The sequence below is a fragment of the Heloderma suspectum genome, chromosome 16 (assembly GCF_057233095.1).
Source record: "Heloderma suspectum isolate Gila_16-S chromosome 16, 16-S_ref, whole genome shotgun sequence".
Classification (NCBI taxonomy): Eukaryota; Metazoa; Chordata; class Lepidosauria; order Squamata; family Helodermatidae; genus Heloderma; species Heloderma suspectum.
In genome coordinates, this window is record NC_139473.1 from 7,401,538 (window position 1) to 7,419,375 (window position 17,838).

General features: G+C 50.0%; 1 protein-coding gene across 4 annotated transcripts in view; it reads left to right on the forward strand.

The window, feature by feature from the left end:
* GGNBP2 (gametogenetin binding protein 2) overlaps positions 1–17,233 on the forward strand; it is a 32,700-nt gene extending 15,467 nt beyond the window's left edge. For 2 of the 4 annotated variants that reach the window (XM_084822696.1, XM_084822693.1), the window contains 8 exons: positions 797–1,006; positions 4,013–4,187; positions 6,380–6,574; positions 7,780–7,924; positions 10,536–10,661; positions 12,652–12,797; positions 13,927–14,178; positions 16,997–17,233. In XM_084822696.1, the coding sequence (XP_084678822.1) occupies positions 797–1,006; positions 4,013–4,187; positions 6,380–6,574; positions 7,780–7,924; positions 10,536–10,661; positions 12,652–12,797; positions 13,927–14,178; positions 16,997–17,200 (1,453 nt within the window). In that variant the 3' untranslated portion in view covers positions 17,201–17,233. The remainder of the gene's footprint in view (positions 1–796; positions 1,007–4,012; positions 4,188–6,379; positions 6,575–7,779; positions 7,925–10,535; positions 10,662–12,651; positions 12,798–13,926; positions 14,179–16,996) is intronic. The other 2 variants (XM_084822694.1, XM_084822695.1) reach the window with 1 other exon arrangement.
* The last annotated feature ends 605 nt before the right edge of the window (positions 17,234–17,838 follow it).

Genomic DNA, 17,838 nt, shown 5'->3' on the forward strand with positions numbered 1-17,838 from the left:
GAAGCTGCTCCCTGTAGCACCATCTTGTTTTGTGTGCATTAAAATAGCACACAAATTAGGGTGTGTGTCGGCAGGATGTGCCAAGAGGCCATTGTCCTAGAACTGTTTAGTGTTAATGGGGGAGTGCATGACGAGAATGAAGACTTAGGAGAGGAGCTGCGTTAAAACTTCCCAGAATTAGAGCACAACCCTATGTCGGTTTAGATGGAAAAAAAGTCCTGCAATCCTATGCACGTTGAGACAGAAAAAAATCCCTCAATCCTATGCATGTTGAGAGGAAAAAAATCCTGCAATCCTATGCATGTTGAGAGGAAAAAAATCCTGCAATCCTGTGCATGCTGAGACAGAAAAAAGTCCTACAGCTCCCAGCATTCCCCAGCCAGCCATGTTTAATTTGTAAAATGAGGATTTGCAGAATGGGATAGGAGCTCTCGAGGCAGAGGTGGGGCCCAAGCACCAAAACGGACAACCACTGTTTTGAACTTGAATAAAAATCATGCTGAGGGGCAGCGCTGTGCTGTGCAGCACACCAGCCTCCTAGATAGTTTATTTTTTAAAAAAAAAATCTTAAGAAATAAAATAAAAATCAGGAGGAGGCAGGGAGTCTGGTGGGCGTCAAAGAGGTGTCTGTGGGCACGTTGGTGTCCATGGGCGCCATGTTGGAGACACGCTTCCCCCCCCGTCACTGCTGTGTCAGCGGGAGCTCCTGCTAGAGCCCTTTACTGTTGGGGTATCTTGGTGGAAACCGTTTATGCTCCAGTGCGTCCTTTCTCTCCCCGGTCCCCTTTTGGAACAGGTTTTGCACCGACTGCAAGAACAAAGTCCTGCGGGCTTACACCATCCTCATCGGAGAGCTGGACTGCAGCAAGGAGAAAGGCTACTGTGCCGCGCTTTACGAGGGTTTGCGCTGCTGCCCCCACGAGCGCCACATTCACGTCTGCTGCGAGACGGACTTCATTGCGCACCTTCTCGGCCGAGCTGAACCCGAGTTTGCAGGAGGGTATGAGTATGTAATGGGCTAGAGAGTGGGCTGTCTAGCGATTTTGCTTCCTTCAAAACAAAACAAAAACACAGTTACTGGATGTATATTTCAGGTGCAAGATATATACATCGTGTGCATCTTCCACCTCTCTCTCTCCCCCTCTCTCTCTGCTGAATGTATATTTCAGGTGCAAGATATATGCATCGTGTGCATCTTCTCTCTCTCTCTCTCTCTCTCTCTCTCTCTCTCTCATTCTCATTCTCTGCTGAATGTATGTTTCAGGTGCAGGATATATACATTGTGTGCATCTTCCATGTCTCTCTCTCTCTCTCTCTCTCCCTCTCTCTCTCTCTCTGCTGAATGTATATTTCAGGTGCAAGATATATACACTGTGTGCATCTTCCATGTCTCTCTCTCTCTCTCCCTCTCTCTCTCTCTCTGCTGAATGTATATTTTCAGGTGCAAGATACATACATTGTGTGTATCTTCCACATCTCTCTTCGCTGTCTTTTAGGCCCCTGGAGACGCGCACGCTTTCCTCACACTTGTGCTTCTTTTTTGAGGGGGGTTGTTCTAACCTTTATTTTTTTGAATATAAATTTTCTTAGTATATATAGATGATACAAATTTATCTGAATCTTTAAAACAACAAATACACAACTGGTTAAGCGAACAAGCAAATGCATGGCATATAAACATATAGACCAAATATGCTGAGATAATAAAAATCCATTTCCAAAAAGAAAAAATCTCAAGCCACATGAAGATAAAGAGTCTTACTCTCCTGATCTTATAGAGCAGAGTAGACCTCTCATGTCGCCATGAGTTGCGGGAGCAGACCAAAATCCATCTCCTTCTTGATCAATGGATCAACGTAACTAATGAACGATGACCATGTACGTTCAAAGGTGTCAATGTCTGATTGACCTCTTGAATACCCAACTTGCTGAGTCAGTTTCTCCAGTAATGCCAAATTCCACACTCTTCCATACCAGTCACTCAAATTAGGAAGCCTGTCGTATTTCCGGTTTTTAGCCAGCACCTGTGCTTCTTGACTTGTGCTTCATGGTGGCAAATTTGGGGTGCGTGTTTTTGGCTCACAGGCGTAACGGGAGGAATCCCTTCTAGGAGGGTTGAGGTCTGACAAAAAGGGAGTCGGGGTTGCTCCATCACTTCTGAATATCTACCTGCAGCAGGTCAATGACTTCATTTCCTTCCCCACAAAGCGATGCCCCACTTAATGACTCAGCCACTATAGCTTGTTGGGATTTGCTATGCCGTGCAAAGGGGCGTGCTCTGAATTATGTTTTATATCCTGCCTTCCCTCTAATGCAGGGGTTTGGTAACTTGTGGCCCTGCACATGTCGGGCCTCCACCTCCCGTCAGCCCTAGCCGACGTAGCCAGTGGTGAGGCATCATTGGAAGTGTAGGTCAAAACATCTGGAGGGCCCCCAGGTGCCTGCCCCTGCTCTGAAGGAGTTGGTTTATTTACTTACAACATGTATATACCGCTCCACATCTAGACAGATTCTGGAGTGGTGAACAATAAAAGATATGAAGATAAGATAAAAGAATAAAACTCCATAAATATTTTTTAAAAAAACAAAACAGAATTCCGATAAAAACCACGGCTGGTCAGTCAAGGAAGCCTTCTTGAAATAAAGATGTTTCCAGGAGGTGCCAGAAACAACACAGTGTTTGCTTCTGCCTGAGCTCCAGTGGCAGGGAGTTCCATTGAAAGGGGGCCACCACATTGAAGGCTCTTCTCTGGGTGGTCTCTAGTTGGGCCAGAGGTCCATGTGGAACCACCAGGAGCATGCCCTCTGATGACCTCAGTGATTGGGCAGGTTTAAAGGGAATAAGGTGCTCTCTCAGGTGTCCCAGTCCCAAGTTGTTTAGGGCTTTATACACTAGTAGCAAAACCTTAAACCTGGCCCAGTAGCCAGTGCAGTTCCGTCAGCAAAGGAGGTGCATGCTGAAAGTACTTGTACTTGGTTCTCTCCTCTTTGGCTCTTGGGCTGAAACGGCTCAATGCCCCTGTTCTAAAGAATAAGACCTCCCCCAAAACAATTGTTGATCCCCTTATCAGAGCAGGTTGCCTTCCTACCTCTGCCCACCCCCCTTTTTTTGGTGTCAGGAAGTGAATCAGTAGCAGAGTTTTACTTCATTCAGCTTTACCAGTAAGCTGGCTATTTCTTTCCTGGTTCAGGAGAGATAAAAGGAAGGACTTCTTCACACAGCGCAGAGTTAAACTATGGAATTCGCTACCACAGGAAGTAGTGATGGCCACCAGTTGGGATGGCTTTAAAAGGGGGTTGGGCAAATTCCTGGAGGAAAAGGCCACCAATGGCTACTAGTCCTGATGGCTGCGTGCTGCCTCCAGTACCAAAGGCAGTGAGCCAATGTACACCGGTTGCTGGGGAACATGGGTGGGAGGGTGCTGTTGCGCTCATGCCCTGCTTGTGGGTCCCTGGTTGGCCACTGTGTGAACAGAATGCTGGACTGGATGGACCCTTGGTCTGGTCCAGCAGGGCTGTTCTTGCTTTCTTACATGGCTGCCTGTGACTGGCCAGGGAATGCAAGGAGAATCTTTTCAAGCGGCTTTTGGGAGATGCGCTGTCCTGGTGAAATGGTTTGGTTGCAAATGAATACGCCTGCATGCGCTCCTTTCAAGGTGACGTGGGCTTCCTGAGTTGGCTAGAGCAGCTCGTGCCGGCCGCTTCGCGAGCTGGTTGCTCCCCCCCCCCCCGTCCTGCATAACGGTGCACTGGTTGCTCCCCCCCCCCGTCCTGCATAACGGTGCACTGCTTTGGCTTCAGGACAGCAAGCCAAATTAGTTGTGAGTCCATTGAGGATGCGTAAAAACTTGGGCCAAGCGCTTTGCCAGAAGCCACGGGAATCCATAATAGTAGCAGGTGGTCTGGGACAGCTTTGCTCAACCGGGCGCCTTCCAAATGCGCTGGGACTGCCGCTCCCAGTGGATTGCCCTTCATGCCTGGCGGTGACTCACTGCGACTTCTCCACCTCCAGGCGGAGAGAGAGGCACGCCAAGACAATCGACATCGCCCAAGAGGAGGTGCTCACCTGCCTGGGCATCCATCTTTACGAACGGCTGCACCGCATCTGGCAGAAGCTCCGGGCAGAGGAACAGACGTGGCAGATGCTCTTCTACCTTGGCGTCGATGCTTTGCGTAAAAGCTTCGAGGTACGAACGCTGCTTTTCCTGCTTGGCGGCGGCTAAAGCTGCCAAGAGCCCTTGGGAAGGCGTCTCCACTCCAGAGTTGGTGCATCTGGTGCTGAAGTCCTGCGATGAGCTGCTGCTGATCGTAAAGTACCGGGGACCCCTGTCTCAAAACACGGGGTAAAGGCAGACTGTAAAACTAGGGGCAGTGTCTAAATTGGGGTGGCTTCCTCCCGCTTGACATGCACGTACTTTGCGGGGTGGTGGGGTCGTCATCGGGAGCCTTTGCCTCTTTTTGACTGCTTGCAGTATATATGCTCTGATGAACTCTCTGCGTTTTGAAATAACTTCCAGAAACGTACGACGTGTCCCTAACCAGGCCCACGCCAAACCATTTAGGGACTGAGTCGAGCAGGCAGCATGGCAGGGAATCGGGTTTCTGTGTCTTGCCACTTCAAAACTGTAAGAATAAACACCTTAAAAAAAAATACGCATGTAGAAAATGCATATTTTCTAGATAGATATTCCGGGTGCAGCAAAAGCTACTGCTGCACCCGGAATATCTATCTCATAAGAGGCTGTTCTATTTCTGAATGAATGGCTGATTACAGTCACAGACCAATACACATTTTTGTACAAAAGGAAGATAACAGCTAATTAGGAGTAATGAAATGAAACCAATTTATTTTAAAATGGGCCAACGTAATCCTTTCCCCATGTTGCACTGCGATGACAAAGGATCTGGCCACCTTCCCGGCAACGTGGGACTGTGCTGTTTCTGGCAGTTCCTCATCTGCGTAGATCGGGCTGGGGAAGCATGGGGTGTTCTCGGACTGCAACTCCCATCAGCCCTGGCCAGCATAGCCAATAGTGGGGATGATGTGAGTTGGAGTCCGAGAATATCCGGAGGGCTGCGTCTTCCCCATCTTTGGCATCAGTGGAACGCACCACTCACAACTGAGTTCCGTCCAGGGAAACAGCAATTCTTCATCCTGCGGGATGAATTCAGCCGAGGCTGATCGATATCTGTCTGTCTTTCTGTGTCCATCTTTTCCCCTGCCATGCACCTCTTCCATTACCCCTAAATATTCCATCTCCTCTCATAATCCCTTTGGTGTACTACATATCATAATGCCTGGTGCGGGGATGGGGGTAGGGGAGGGCTTCCAGACATGGTTGGACTACAACTCCCATCACTCTTGAGCATTGGCTGTGCTCGCTGGGGCTGGATCACAGTTTAGAGCTCCTGTCTTTAAGTGTACATTGTTGACCCTTTTTCTAGACGGAGATGCGTATAAAATCTAAACTGTGTTCCAGACGGGAAAGAAGCTCACCCCCCAGAGACCTTGTCTCAAATTATTTTCTCTACGCTAGCTTGTATCTCTGTGCCAGCACGAGGAAGGGACAGGAATTCTCATTCCTGAAAAAAATGACATGGAAAAACAATAGTAAATTAGGGCACGAACTTGTGGCAGCTCGACGGCTATAGGATTTTTTGTTGTCTGGGAACTGAGCTCGGAACCCCCTCCCCACCGCCTTCTAGGTGGCGTGGTTCTTCCCTGGCTCCATGCTTGTAAGAGCAGTGTGGGGCTGGGGAAAAAGGGGGTTTTCCTGGGGGAGGGAATGGTGGAAATGCTGGTACAACGCTTTCTATGTGCCGTCTGGCCTCCCCCCCTGCTCTGAGCTGCCCCGGGTAGACAGCTAAAATCTGCTGTTTAGCCGCAAATGCAGGGTGGCCAGAGCGCCGAGGAGAGAATCCCCTCCGCGCTCCGCCTTCCCTGCACTGGATAGTCGGCGGTTTCCAAGTTCGGAGGCAGCCGGCTATCTCCGCAGGATTGTGCCCTTAATCCTGCTAAAGCACCTTGGGGTTGTTTGTAAGGCTCCGAAATGGACCGAGAGCAAGAGGCTTGCTGACTTGGTGAATTCAATGCGCGGCAGGGCTTCGATGCAGGCGTGCAGCGTGGATCTCCGTGCCTCATTTAAAGAGCCCTCCGAATCACACATTTGCCTCTTGCCTTGTGTTGAATCTTCAGAGACCGATCCAATTGGAAAATCTAACGAGAAGAAAATAAAAATCTGAGGGGTGTCCCATTGGTGGGCCAGGAGATAATGCCACAATAAAACGCAGACGTGAAAATCGGGGAAGTTCCTTTGGTGGGGGAAGCGAGGAAAGTTCTGTGTCCTCTCTGACTTCTGCCTTCTGTCTTTCTGAGCAGATGGCTGTGGAAAGAGTGCAAGGCATTAGCCGGCTGGAGCAGCTTTGTGAGGAGTTCTCTGAAGAGGAGCGGGTGCGCGAGTTGAAACAGGAAAAGAAGCGGCAGAAGCGAAAGAACAGGAGGAAAAATAAGTGCGTGTGCGAGATCCCTGCTCCTGTGCAAGTGATGGAAGAGAAGGAGATGAGCGAAGAGAAGGTAAGGTCTGCTCTTCTAGTCTGGAAGCACAGAAGGTCTGTAGTTCTGTATTTGTTCATGTGCGCCTCGGACCCTGTTGAGAAATGGGCTTGAACTTGCCAGCCTCTAGCCGAGCGGTTAGATTGTACAACTGGAGAGGCCCACCATCAAATCCCCACCCAGCCCTGAAAAGCTCCTGCTGTGATCGTGGGCAAGGCCGCCCTCACAGGGTGGTTATGAGCGTAAAATGGAGGTAGGGAGCTGAGGGAGAACTGAGAATGCCACCTTGAGCGTCTTTGGCAGGATATAAATCTAATAAAAAAGAGTCCAGGCTTCCTTTTAAGACTCCTGCCATTTTGGTCAGGTCAGTGGTCGATTTAGTCCAGCGGTCGCAAGCAGGCATCTCTTGGCTAAATACCTTTTGCAACCCCTCCGGGACCTTTCGCACTGGAAAAGCCTGGGTTTGGACCTGAGAGTTTATACACGAGAAACAGGTGCTCTGGCACAGAGTTGAGGCTGTTCCTTGAGGTGACTTGTCTGGGATACGAAACCGGGGCCTCTCCCATCTCAGGTGTGTCCGTAAGCCAGCCTTCCCCAACGTGGGGCCCTCCAGAGGGGCTGGGCTACAACTCCCATAATCCCCAGCCAAGTGGCTGGGGATTATGGGAGTTGTAGTCCAACCCCCCTGGAGGGCCCCACGTTGGGGAAGGCTGCCTTGGACCAATGAGCATCATCCAGCCTGGTCTAGAATTTACCAGGCAAAAGTGATACTGGCGACCCAAAACAGCGGACTTTAACCAGCGTAGTGTCTAAGTAAATGGGAGTTGCGAATTTGCGTGTAATGTGTCCAGGGGTGTGGTTTGTCCTGGCCGTTTTTTCCATGCGAGAGCCTTCGGCTAGCTCCTTTGAACCAAGCTGGCAAAGCCCCGCAGTCCTATGGCGCAGCGCCCCCCTGGGCTGGTGTCCTCCAGATGTTTTGGATCCCAACTCCCGCCAGCCCCTGTCAACATCTGGAGGCTGGGGAAGGCGGCTTTTGTAGCAGAACCCCAGGTACGGCCAGACTTCCTGTGCGGCGATAAAAGGAGCCCTTCGAGCGGTGCTTGGATCCCACGCTGCGCACTTGTCTTCTGGGGAGCTCAAGCCCCGTTGCACGCCCCTGCCTCCCCCACGCTCCCTCCTCCCCGTCAGTCGGCCTTCATGCTTCTCCTCTCCCCGTCTCCTCGAAGGAGAACTTCTTGGAGACCGGCTGCAAAGCCTGTGGCGGCGCTGAAGAGAGGGGCGGCTGCGTTGAGGTCCTGGTTACCAACGAGAGCACTTCCTGCACTTGTCCCACTGGCGGCACTTTACTGGGTTCGCCTAAAATCAAGAAAGGTACGTCGAGGGGGCCGTTGGGGGGCTTCTCTTCTGCTGAGGTGGAATTTCATCTAGGGACAGAGGAAGCTCTTGCACTCCTGCCCTGCTTGTGGGTTCCTGGTGGGCAGCTGGTCGGTCACTGCAAGAACAGAATGCTGGACTGGGCAGACCCTTGGTCTCATCCAGCAGGGCTGTTCTTGTGTTCTTATGTGCGGTGGCCGCAAGGCACAAATCAAGAGACGTTGATGGGGGCGACCCTCAGTTGCAGGGCACCTGCTTTGCAGGCAGAAGCTTCCAGAAAGACCCTTCTCTACCTGGGACTGTGGGGACCCTCTGCCGGCCAGAACAGAAAATACTCGCTAGATGGACATATAGACTGCCCTGGTATACAGCAGCTTCCTATGTTCCTATGAGGGGGGCTGCCATTTTCGCTGATCGTGACAGGGGCAGAGTATTCACAGGCTCTGTGCAGCCTGTGCTGTCTATTTTAACTGTTACGTTTACAAATATTTGCAAAACGCGACAAATTGGCACAGTTACCCTGGACCCGTGGTCTGATCCAGCACGGCTCTTCTGATGTTCTAAGCTGCCTTATGCAGAGTCAGCCCAGTATTGCGGACACTGACTTGCAGCGGTGGTTTCGGGCAGGATCCTTTTCCAGCCCTCCCTGGAGGTGCCGGGGATCGAACCCGGGACCTTCTGCATGCCGATCGTGTGCTCCACCCACTGAGCTACGGCTCCTCCCTACTACAGCCTGCTCCGTATTATATAAAACAGCCTTCCGCAACTTGTTGCTCTTGAGATGTCGTCATGATGCTTTTATTTGCATGCTGCTTTTCCACAGTACAGCCATGCTCGAAGCGGCTTACAGCAACTTCAAGAAAAATACATTGAAAAAGCAACATTTCCAGATAACTAACAATTACAAATCATAACAAAATCTAAATAATCATGCAAACAGGCTAAAGATCTCACAGTAAATATAAGCTGGAATTAAACAATCCACTAATAACAGAAGTGGAATGCAAAACAGTTTCGATAGGAATAAAAATAACGTATCCCATCTAAAGCTAAAGGTGACCCCAGCCTAAACAAGAGCCTACCCTAATGCGTCTTCAGTAGAAGGAGCAGCCTCTGTAGCTGGAGGCAATTGGGGTCCTGCCCTCCCAGGCCAGGTGGAAGAGAGCCAGGCAGACAAACAGGTCTAGCAGGACTCACAACTGGAGTTAATATGAGAGTTGTAGAGGAGGGCGCCAGGTTGGGGAAGGCTGATCTAAAATGTTGAAGGGTAAGAACATCAGCACTCCTCTCTGGGGAGTTCATAATGAAGCCGTTTCATGGCTCCGTTAGAGCATCGATGCGTTCTGAGCCACCGTGCGCACGTTAGGGAGCTCTTCAGAAATGTGCAGGACGAAGAGACATCTGTTTTTGCAACAGTGTATGCTCCTATTTATGAAAACTCTCACCGTATATGTAAATTCCCCCTCTGGCACTTCCACTTTAAAAATCCCATAATTGTCTCTGACAGACAAGCATCCTTCCACTTCTTTTTTTATGGGACAATTAAAGGAAAAAAGCATGTGAAATGGGTTTGTATATATTCTTGTATATTCTTACAGTCGCCTGAAGAAAAAAATCAGCAGCTGCTGCATTTAGACATTGCAATTAAACCATGGTTTATGGTGACGGGAACGAGCCTAGCCTTGCCCCCGGCTCAGCACATTTCCCACCCACACTCTGGCCAGGCTGTGAAGAGATTGGAATTGTTCCCTTCTAGTTCCAGTTAACCACAGTTCAGCGTTATGTAGAAACCCTCAACTGTGGTTAATCTTAACTGTGGCTTGTTTGAAACATGCCCTTTTCATAAACTGTCGTTTGAAGTTGGCTCATTTCACATAAACCACCGGTAAGATTAACTATGGTTTGTTGTGTTTGGAGAATCGAAATTGGTAGCAAAAGCTTTGTAACTCCCCACGGCTGCGTCAGGAGACAGGATTGCATGCAAGCCCGGAGGAAATCTAAGCAAGTTCCCATCATGATAAACCAAAGTTTATTTTTTTTCGTGATATCTGAACGTAGCTACTGGCTTGAAATGTGTTCAGGATTCAGAGAACCTGAATTAAAGTGACCTTAGGGAGCAACCCTATGGCCGCTAGACAGCGGGTTGATGGCCATAGGATATGCTGTTTTCCGGGAACCGACCTCTCCCTGCTTCCGTGCTGCCTTGGAAGCAAGAGGAGTGCAGAGCGGCCGAAAAGGGGTGTGTCCGGTGGTGTTCCAGGGCGAGGAGGGCAGAAATGCCTGTATGACATATCCAGTATGTCATACAGCAGGCTTCTCCCCTGCTCGGCCCCCCGGCAGCTAGACAGCCGAAACTGGCTATCTAGCAGAATATGCAGGGCAGCCGAAGCGTGGAGGGAACGATCCCCTCTGCACTTCTCCTGCCCTGCATTGGCTAGGCGGTTGCCTCCGAGTTCGGAGGCGGCCGCCTATCTGAATAGGATCATGCCCCTAAACAGCACCTTGGGACGTTTGCTTTTTTTGTGTTTTGGTGGCAGAAAAGGTGGAGCCTTCTCGGTCTTTGATTTGCTCTGCTAAGCAACCATTTCTCCCCCCTGCCCCGTTCCAGGTCTGTCTGCGCATTGTAACGGCAGCGACTGTGGCTACTCCTCCAGCATGGAGGGCAGTGAAGCGGGCTCCCGGGAGGGCTCCGACGTAGCTTGCACTGAAGGCATTTGCAACCACGACGAAAACGGTAAGGCCTGGCGTGAGATGTGGCCGCTGCACCGGAAAGAACTCTCTGTTCTTTCCCTTGGACATCTTTCCCACGTTCCCGTTTCCTGGAGCCTTGGAGCGGAGAGAAAGGCGGCCGCGCTCCTGCCACTCTTCTCCCACTGCTCTGCAAGTTCGCTTTGCGTCTTCCCTGCTGGCATTTTGATAGGCACCAGGCCATCGCGTCTCTGAAATCTGCAGGGCCCAGGATGTTTTAGGCTCTGTCTGCGTGGGGGGGTGTTTAGAGATGTGCCGTTGGATTTTAGTTTCTGTAGTCGTTTGCTGCTGCAGTCTTTTTAATTGTTTTGTTTAATTGAGCCATCTGAAGGATTCATTGAATGAAAAGGCAGGGTGGCACAGTTTTAATAAGCCTTTTACCTAGGCACCAAGGACTGCGGGGTGTCCTCTTTAACCTGACTGCCTTACGGGATCCCCTTGATTTACGCGACTCCTTCTTTCTCGCTCCCTATATAGTAGAGACGTGGAACTCCTGGCCTGCAAGCCCATTCTGGCCCATGGAGCCTGGGTTCCTCCGAGCCTTGCCCCCAGAGGAGTTCCTGCTATTGTCTCTGTTCTCAGGGCATAATAGCAGTGATGTGGACTGGTGGGGAAACTCCGTGTCTCTCTCAGTATAGGGAGAGGTAAAATGGGTGAGTGCAGGACGATGGCATCGGTGGATGTGGCCATGGCCACCCATGTCATCTGGCCCATGGAGGGCTTGGTGGGCAATCCAGCCCCCACCCATATATTCTGCACCCCTGCTCTATAGGGCTGTGCAAGCAGCACACACCTGGTGACCCATTCCTTCCCCCCATAGGGATTGCTGGATTCCCAGAGCATGATCTCTTCAGGGAATCCCACAACACTGCTATTACTTTGATCTGAGCAAGTGACCAGGGGAGGAACAGTTCTCAGAAATGCCTGAAGTGATTAAGGCCCGACAGGTGTTTGACCCCATAATGAGGGAGCCAGGAGCTCGCTTTTGCAGGTTGCTGGATGCCCCAAGGAAGGGAACTTTGTTTCCTGCAATGGGCCTTAATGAACCAGGGCACTTCCAAGAACGGTTTCTCCCCTGGTCATTTGCTGCATTTGGTGCCTTTCCCTTGTGGCCTCTGTGTTACTTGGCCTGAACCATTAGTCCTCCTCCAGTTCTCTGATCATCTGGCAGTTCCTTGGGTTCTGCTCTGGGGCGGGCAACATGCAGTCCTAGGACCACAGGCAAACCGTGGCTTGATCTCATGTGGCCCTCAGCCTAATTTCAGAAGACTTCTGTATGTGATTAGTTCAGCCCTCTGGCAAGAGCAGTCTCTCTCTGTGCTGACAGCTTGCTGCTTGAGAAGGAAGAGGGGGAGAGAGAAGAGGGGGTGGCAGAAAGAGGGAGAGAAAAGGGGGTGGCAGGGAGAGAGGAGGGAGTGGCAGAAAGTGGGAGAGAAAAGGGAGTAACAGGGAGAGGGAGAGAGAAGGGGTGGCAGAAAGAGGGAGGGGAGAGAGGAGGAGGTGGCAGAAAGAGTGGGAGAGGGAGAGAGAAGGGGTGGCAGGGAGAGGGAGAGAGGAGGGAATGGCAGAAAGTGGGAGAGGGAGAGAGAAGGGGGTGGCGGGGAGTGAAGGGGGTGGCAGGGGGAGGAGAGAGAGAGAGAGAAAGGGGTGGCAGAAAGAGAGAGAGAAGGGGTAGCCCACCCACTTTTTGCTCTGGGCCTTCTTTTCCTGCTGGCTTTCCCCCCATCCACTGCTGCCTTTCAGTTCCTGGTAGCCCTTGACAGAAAAAAGGTTGCCCCTCCCTGTGCTAGGCCTTCCTCAGTCCTCTCCTCCCTCTCCCCTGCAACTCCTCCGCAACATTTTTCAGTTCCTTTACTCTTGGAGCATGCGCCGTTGATGGCCGCTTCCTTGCCACCCTCGTTCCCCGAGCTCTCCTGCATGCTTCCTCCCTCCACCCCTTACTTCTTTTGAGAGTGCCACCACCACCTCTCTTGCAGGCGATGACGCGTGCCTCCACCGCTGCGATGACAAGGAAGAGGACGGCGACAGCTGCGTGGAGTGCTGGGCCAACTCGGAAGAGAACAGCACGAAGGGCAAAAACAAGAAGAAGAAAAAGAAAAGCAAGAAGTGTGAGGCCGAGCATGTAAGCATGTGTGTGTGTGTGTTTCTGGGGGATCGTCCTGTACACTAGCTCTGTTTTTAAGGGCGCAATCCGATGCGTGTTTAGACAGAAAAAAGGCCTGCAATTCCCAGCATGCCCCATCCAGGACATTCTAAGCCTTTGTTCTGTCTGAACGTGCATCGGATTGCGTCTTAAGTGGGACATACTCTGACATCTGCCTAGAGAATGATGAGGTGGGTGGGAGGAACCTGTTCTCCTGGTTTGCAGCTGCAGTGGCTGCACACAGTGCTGACGGGCTGGCTCCTGGGCCAATCACAAAGCCACCTCCTCGATTACTGAGAACACTGCCACCTCCTTGAGTATTACCATTTTAAGCCTACTCAAAAATAAGCAGCAGAACAAGGCTTCTGCATGTCCACTCAGAAGTAAGCGGGACTGAATCACTCAGCTGCACTTCCAAGTAGCATCCCAGACACCAAGCCTCTGCGCGTCTGCTCAGAAGTAAGCGGGACTGAATCACTCAGCTGCACTTCCAAGTAGCATCCCAGACACCAAGCCTCTGCGCGTCTGCTCAGAAGTAAGTGGGACTGAATCACTCAGCTGCACTTCCAAGTAGCATCCCAAACACCAAGCCTCTGCGCGTCTACTCAGAAGTAAGTGGGACTGAATCACTCAGCTGCACTTCCAAATAGCATCCCAAACACCAAGCCTCTGCGCGTCTACTCAGAAGTAAGCAGGACTGAATCACTCAGCTGCATGTCCAAATAGCATCCCAAACACCAAGCCTCTGCACGTCTGCTCAGAAGTTAAGCAGGTCTGCCTGCAGAAGGCTCCCCTCAGTTCTGTGCAGCAGCTCTTTACAGGGTGTTTAAAGGTTAAATGCCCTCTTATCTTGGATCAGAGATGTCACCAAAGGAGCTTGGAGGCTGGATGGGGAACCGCATCTGAGGTTCCCCATCCCTGATTTCGAAGGAATTACCCGGAGGACTTCATTGGTGCTGCAACATCTGTTTTATCCGTTAACTGTTTTGTAATCCACCCAGGTTAGAAATGTAGTTAATTAATTAATTGTTTGCAATGAGGTTTGACTTAGTGGGGAGAGCCGGGAGTGACTCTCCCTTAACCTTGCTGTGCTTCTTTCCTGCTTCAGATCCACAAGCTGGTGACCTGCATTGTAGAGGCAAGCAATTGCGAGAGCTCAGGGAATACCCTGCACACAGAGTTCCGCCGGGACAAGACCACGGACCCCCGTGCCGAAACGTGCTGCCGTGCAGAAAAGGCCGGGCAGCTGGTGCCTTGGCTGGAGCACAGGAAAACGGCGGCGCTGTGCACGGCCCAGCCCCCGGAGACCGCCTCCGTCCCCGACTCCGGAAAGGGTGCCAAGAGTTTGGTGGAACTCCTTGTGAGTACTGGCGAGGAGGGTGCCACCGGGCCGCTTCATGCGGGAAGCAGTCGCGTGACAGCAAGAAATGATGGATGTGGACGTAGGGACCTAGCAAGCTGCCTCGCCCTGAGACCGTTGGCCCGTGCAGCTCAGTATCGCCTGTGCCAGGGGTACGAACAGCAGAAGTGCCCTGCTGGATCAGGCCAAGGGTCCATCCAGTCCAGCCTTCTCTTCACACGGCAGCCGAGCTGCCCATGGAAACCCACCAGCAGGACATGGGTGCAACAGCACCCTCCTGCCCAGGTTCCCCAGCAACTGGGGCACATAGGCACACTGCCTCTGATACTGGAGGTAGCATGCAGCCATCAGGACTAGTAGCCACTGATGGCCTTCTCCTCCATGAATTTGTCCAGTCCTCTTCTAAAGCCATCCAAATTGGTGGACATCACTCCATCTTGTGGAAGCAAGTTCCATAGTTTAATTCTGCGCTGTGTGAAGACGTCCTTCCTTTTATCTGTCCTGAATCTCCCACCCATCAGCATCATGGGAGGACCCATTGGGTTCCAGCATTATGAGAGAGGGAGAAAAATGTCTCCCTACCCACATTCTCCACACCAGGCATAATTTTGTACACCTCTGCCACGTCTCTCCTTTCTTGCCCTTTTTCCGAGCTAAACAATCCCAGCTGTTATAACCTTCCCTCATAGGGGAGATGCTCCAGCCCCTTGATCATTTTAGATGTTGAACCTCATTCAGCCAAAGGGCCAAATTCCATTTTGGAGAAGCTCTTGGATGCATTGTGGTGATTGTTGTTGTTCAGTCGTTCAGTCATGTCCGACTCTTCGTGACCCCATGGACCATAGCACACCAGGCCCTACTGTCCTGTGCTCTCTCCCGGAGCGTGCCCAAGTTCATATTCATTGCATCGGTGATGCTATCTAGCCATCTCATCCTCTGCCGTCCCCTTCTCCTTTTGCCTTCAGTCTTTCCCAGCATCAGGGTCTTTTCCAGAGAGTTTTCTCTTCGCATTAGGTGGCCAAAATATTTCAGCTTCAGCTTCAGTATCTGTCCTTCCAATGAGCACTCAGGGTTGATTTCCTTTAGGATGGACTGATTTGACCTCCTTGCAGTCCAGGGGACTCGTAAGAGTCTTCTCCAGCACCACAGTTCGAAGGCATCAATTCTTCGGCGCTCAGCCTTCCTTATAGTCCAGCTCTCACAGCCATGCATTACTACTGGGAAAACCATAGCTTTGATTAGCCGGACCTTTGTCGGCAAGGTGATGTCTCTGCTTCTTACTATGCTGTCTAGGTTTGCCATAGCTTTCCTCCCAAGGAGCAAGCGTCTTTTAATTTCATGGCTACAGTCACCATCTGCGGTGATCTTGGAGCCCAAGAATGTAAAATCTGTCACTGCTTCCATTTCTTCCCCTTCTATAAGCCAGGAAGTGATGGGGCCAGATGCCATGATCTTAGTTTTTTTAATGTTGAGTTTCAAACCAGCTTTTGTACTCTCCTCTTTCACCCTCAACAAGAGGCTCTTTAGATCCTCTTCGCTTTCTGCCATTAGGGTGGTATCGTCTGCATATCGGAGGTTGTTGATAATTCTCCCGGCAATCTTAATTCCGACCTCTGATTCATCCAACCCAGCGTTTCTCATGATGTACTCTACATATAAGTTAAATAAGCAGGGTGACAATATGCAGCCTTGTCGTACTTCTTTCCCAATTTTGAACCACTCGGTTGTTCCATGTCTGGTTCTTACTGTTGCTTCTTGGCCCTCGTACAGGTTTCTCAGGAGACAGGTAAGGTGGTCTGGTACTCCCATCACTTTAAGAATTTGCCACAGTTTATTGTGATCCACACAATCAAAGGCTTTAGCGTAGTCAATGAAGCAGAAATAGACGTTTTTTTGGAATTCTCTTGCTTTCTCCATGATGCAGCGAATGTTGGCAATTTGATCTCTAGTTCCTCTGCCTCTTCGAAACCCCGCTTGTACTTCCGGTAGTTCTCGGTTCGCATACTGCTGAAGCCTAGCTTGTAGGATTTTGAGCATTACCTTGCTGGCATGTGAAATGAGCGCAATTGTGCGGTAGTTTGAACACTCTTTGGCGTTTCCCTTCTTTGGAATTGGAATGTAAACTGAGCTTTTCCAGTCTTGCGGCCATTGTTGAGTGTTCCAAATTTGTTGGCATATTGAATGCAGCACTTTAACAGCATCATCTTTTAGGATTTTAAATAGCTCAGCTGGAATACTGTCATCTCCGCTAGCTTTGTTGTTAGTAATGCTTCCTAAGGCCCACTTGACTTCACTCTTGAGGATGTCTGGCTCAAGTTCAGTGACCGCACTCTCATGGCTATCAGGGACATTCAGATCTTTCCTGTATAGTTCTTCTGTGTATTCTTTCCACCTCTTCTTGATCTCATCTGCTTCTGTTAGGTCCCTGCCTTCTTGGGGCTAAAATACCTAATATACCAGCCTATTTTAGCTTAAACTCTTAGAGCCGGTAACTCAGCCTTAGGAGAAGCATTTTGACCTTTTAGAGTCGTGGGTAGGTGGGTGGAACTGGCTGGGGAATGCTGCGAGTTGTAGTACTTTTTCCTGTCTAAACATGCATAGGACTGTAGGACTTTTTCCTGTCTAAACATGCATAGGACGGTAGGACTTTTCTGTCTAAACATGCATAGGATAAGACCCTAAAGTGATGAAAGCTTTGTGAAATTTGCCGAGCAAGGGGTTGGAAATGCACACCATGGGATCAGCATTGGGGTGTACAACCTTCCCTTATTTTTCTCCACTCCCCCCCCCCTTTTTGTTTTTGTTTCCGTTTTTGCAGGACGAATCTGAATGCACGTCTGATGAGGAGATCTTCATCTCGCAAGATGAGATCCAGTCCTTTATGGCGAACAACAAGTCTTTCTACAGCAATAGAGAACAGTACCGACAGCACCTGAAGGAGAAATTTAACAAATACTGCCGCTTGAATGATCACAAGAGGCCGGTTTGCAGTGGCTGGCTGACAACAGCCGGAGCGAACTAAACCCAATAAAATTAGCTCTGTCTTTCAATGAAACTTTTGAGATGACTACTGCGCCTTTTCTCTCTTTAAAAAAAAACACTTTCTTTAGCAACTAAATGAAATCTTACCTTTTAAAAATCAATGTGGCTTTCTCTCTCTTATTTGTTCCTTTTCTTTTTCCCTGTGCAGGAGGCTGGTGGAGGTAATACCGTGTAATTTTTGGTCTTTTCTTCCTTTTGTTTCCTTCCAGGCTTGGATCTTTTAGTTTTGACTAGATCGAGGCAAGCCTAGACTTTAATAATTTAAGCCATCTCTTTTTTTCCCATTCATGTTTCTCTTAACTGTGACACTTAGCAAACAAAAAAAGCAACTTAATGGCAAAAGTAATGTTGTACTTACAATTCTGTACAGAAATGACAATGAGCTCAGTATAAAGATTTTACAAAGTAGACATCCATTTGCAAAAAGAATATGTCCTGGATGTAATATGTTGAAGCGCAATGTGCAAAAATTTAAGAATAAAGAATATTTATTAATATGCATAGTAAAAAACCAACAACCAAGGCGTGCATGTTTCTGCTCTCGTGTAATAGTCTGTGTCATCAAAGGCTGCTGAAATCTCTCCAAAGCCAAGTTTGATTTCAAGCAGTTGCAACTAT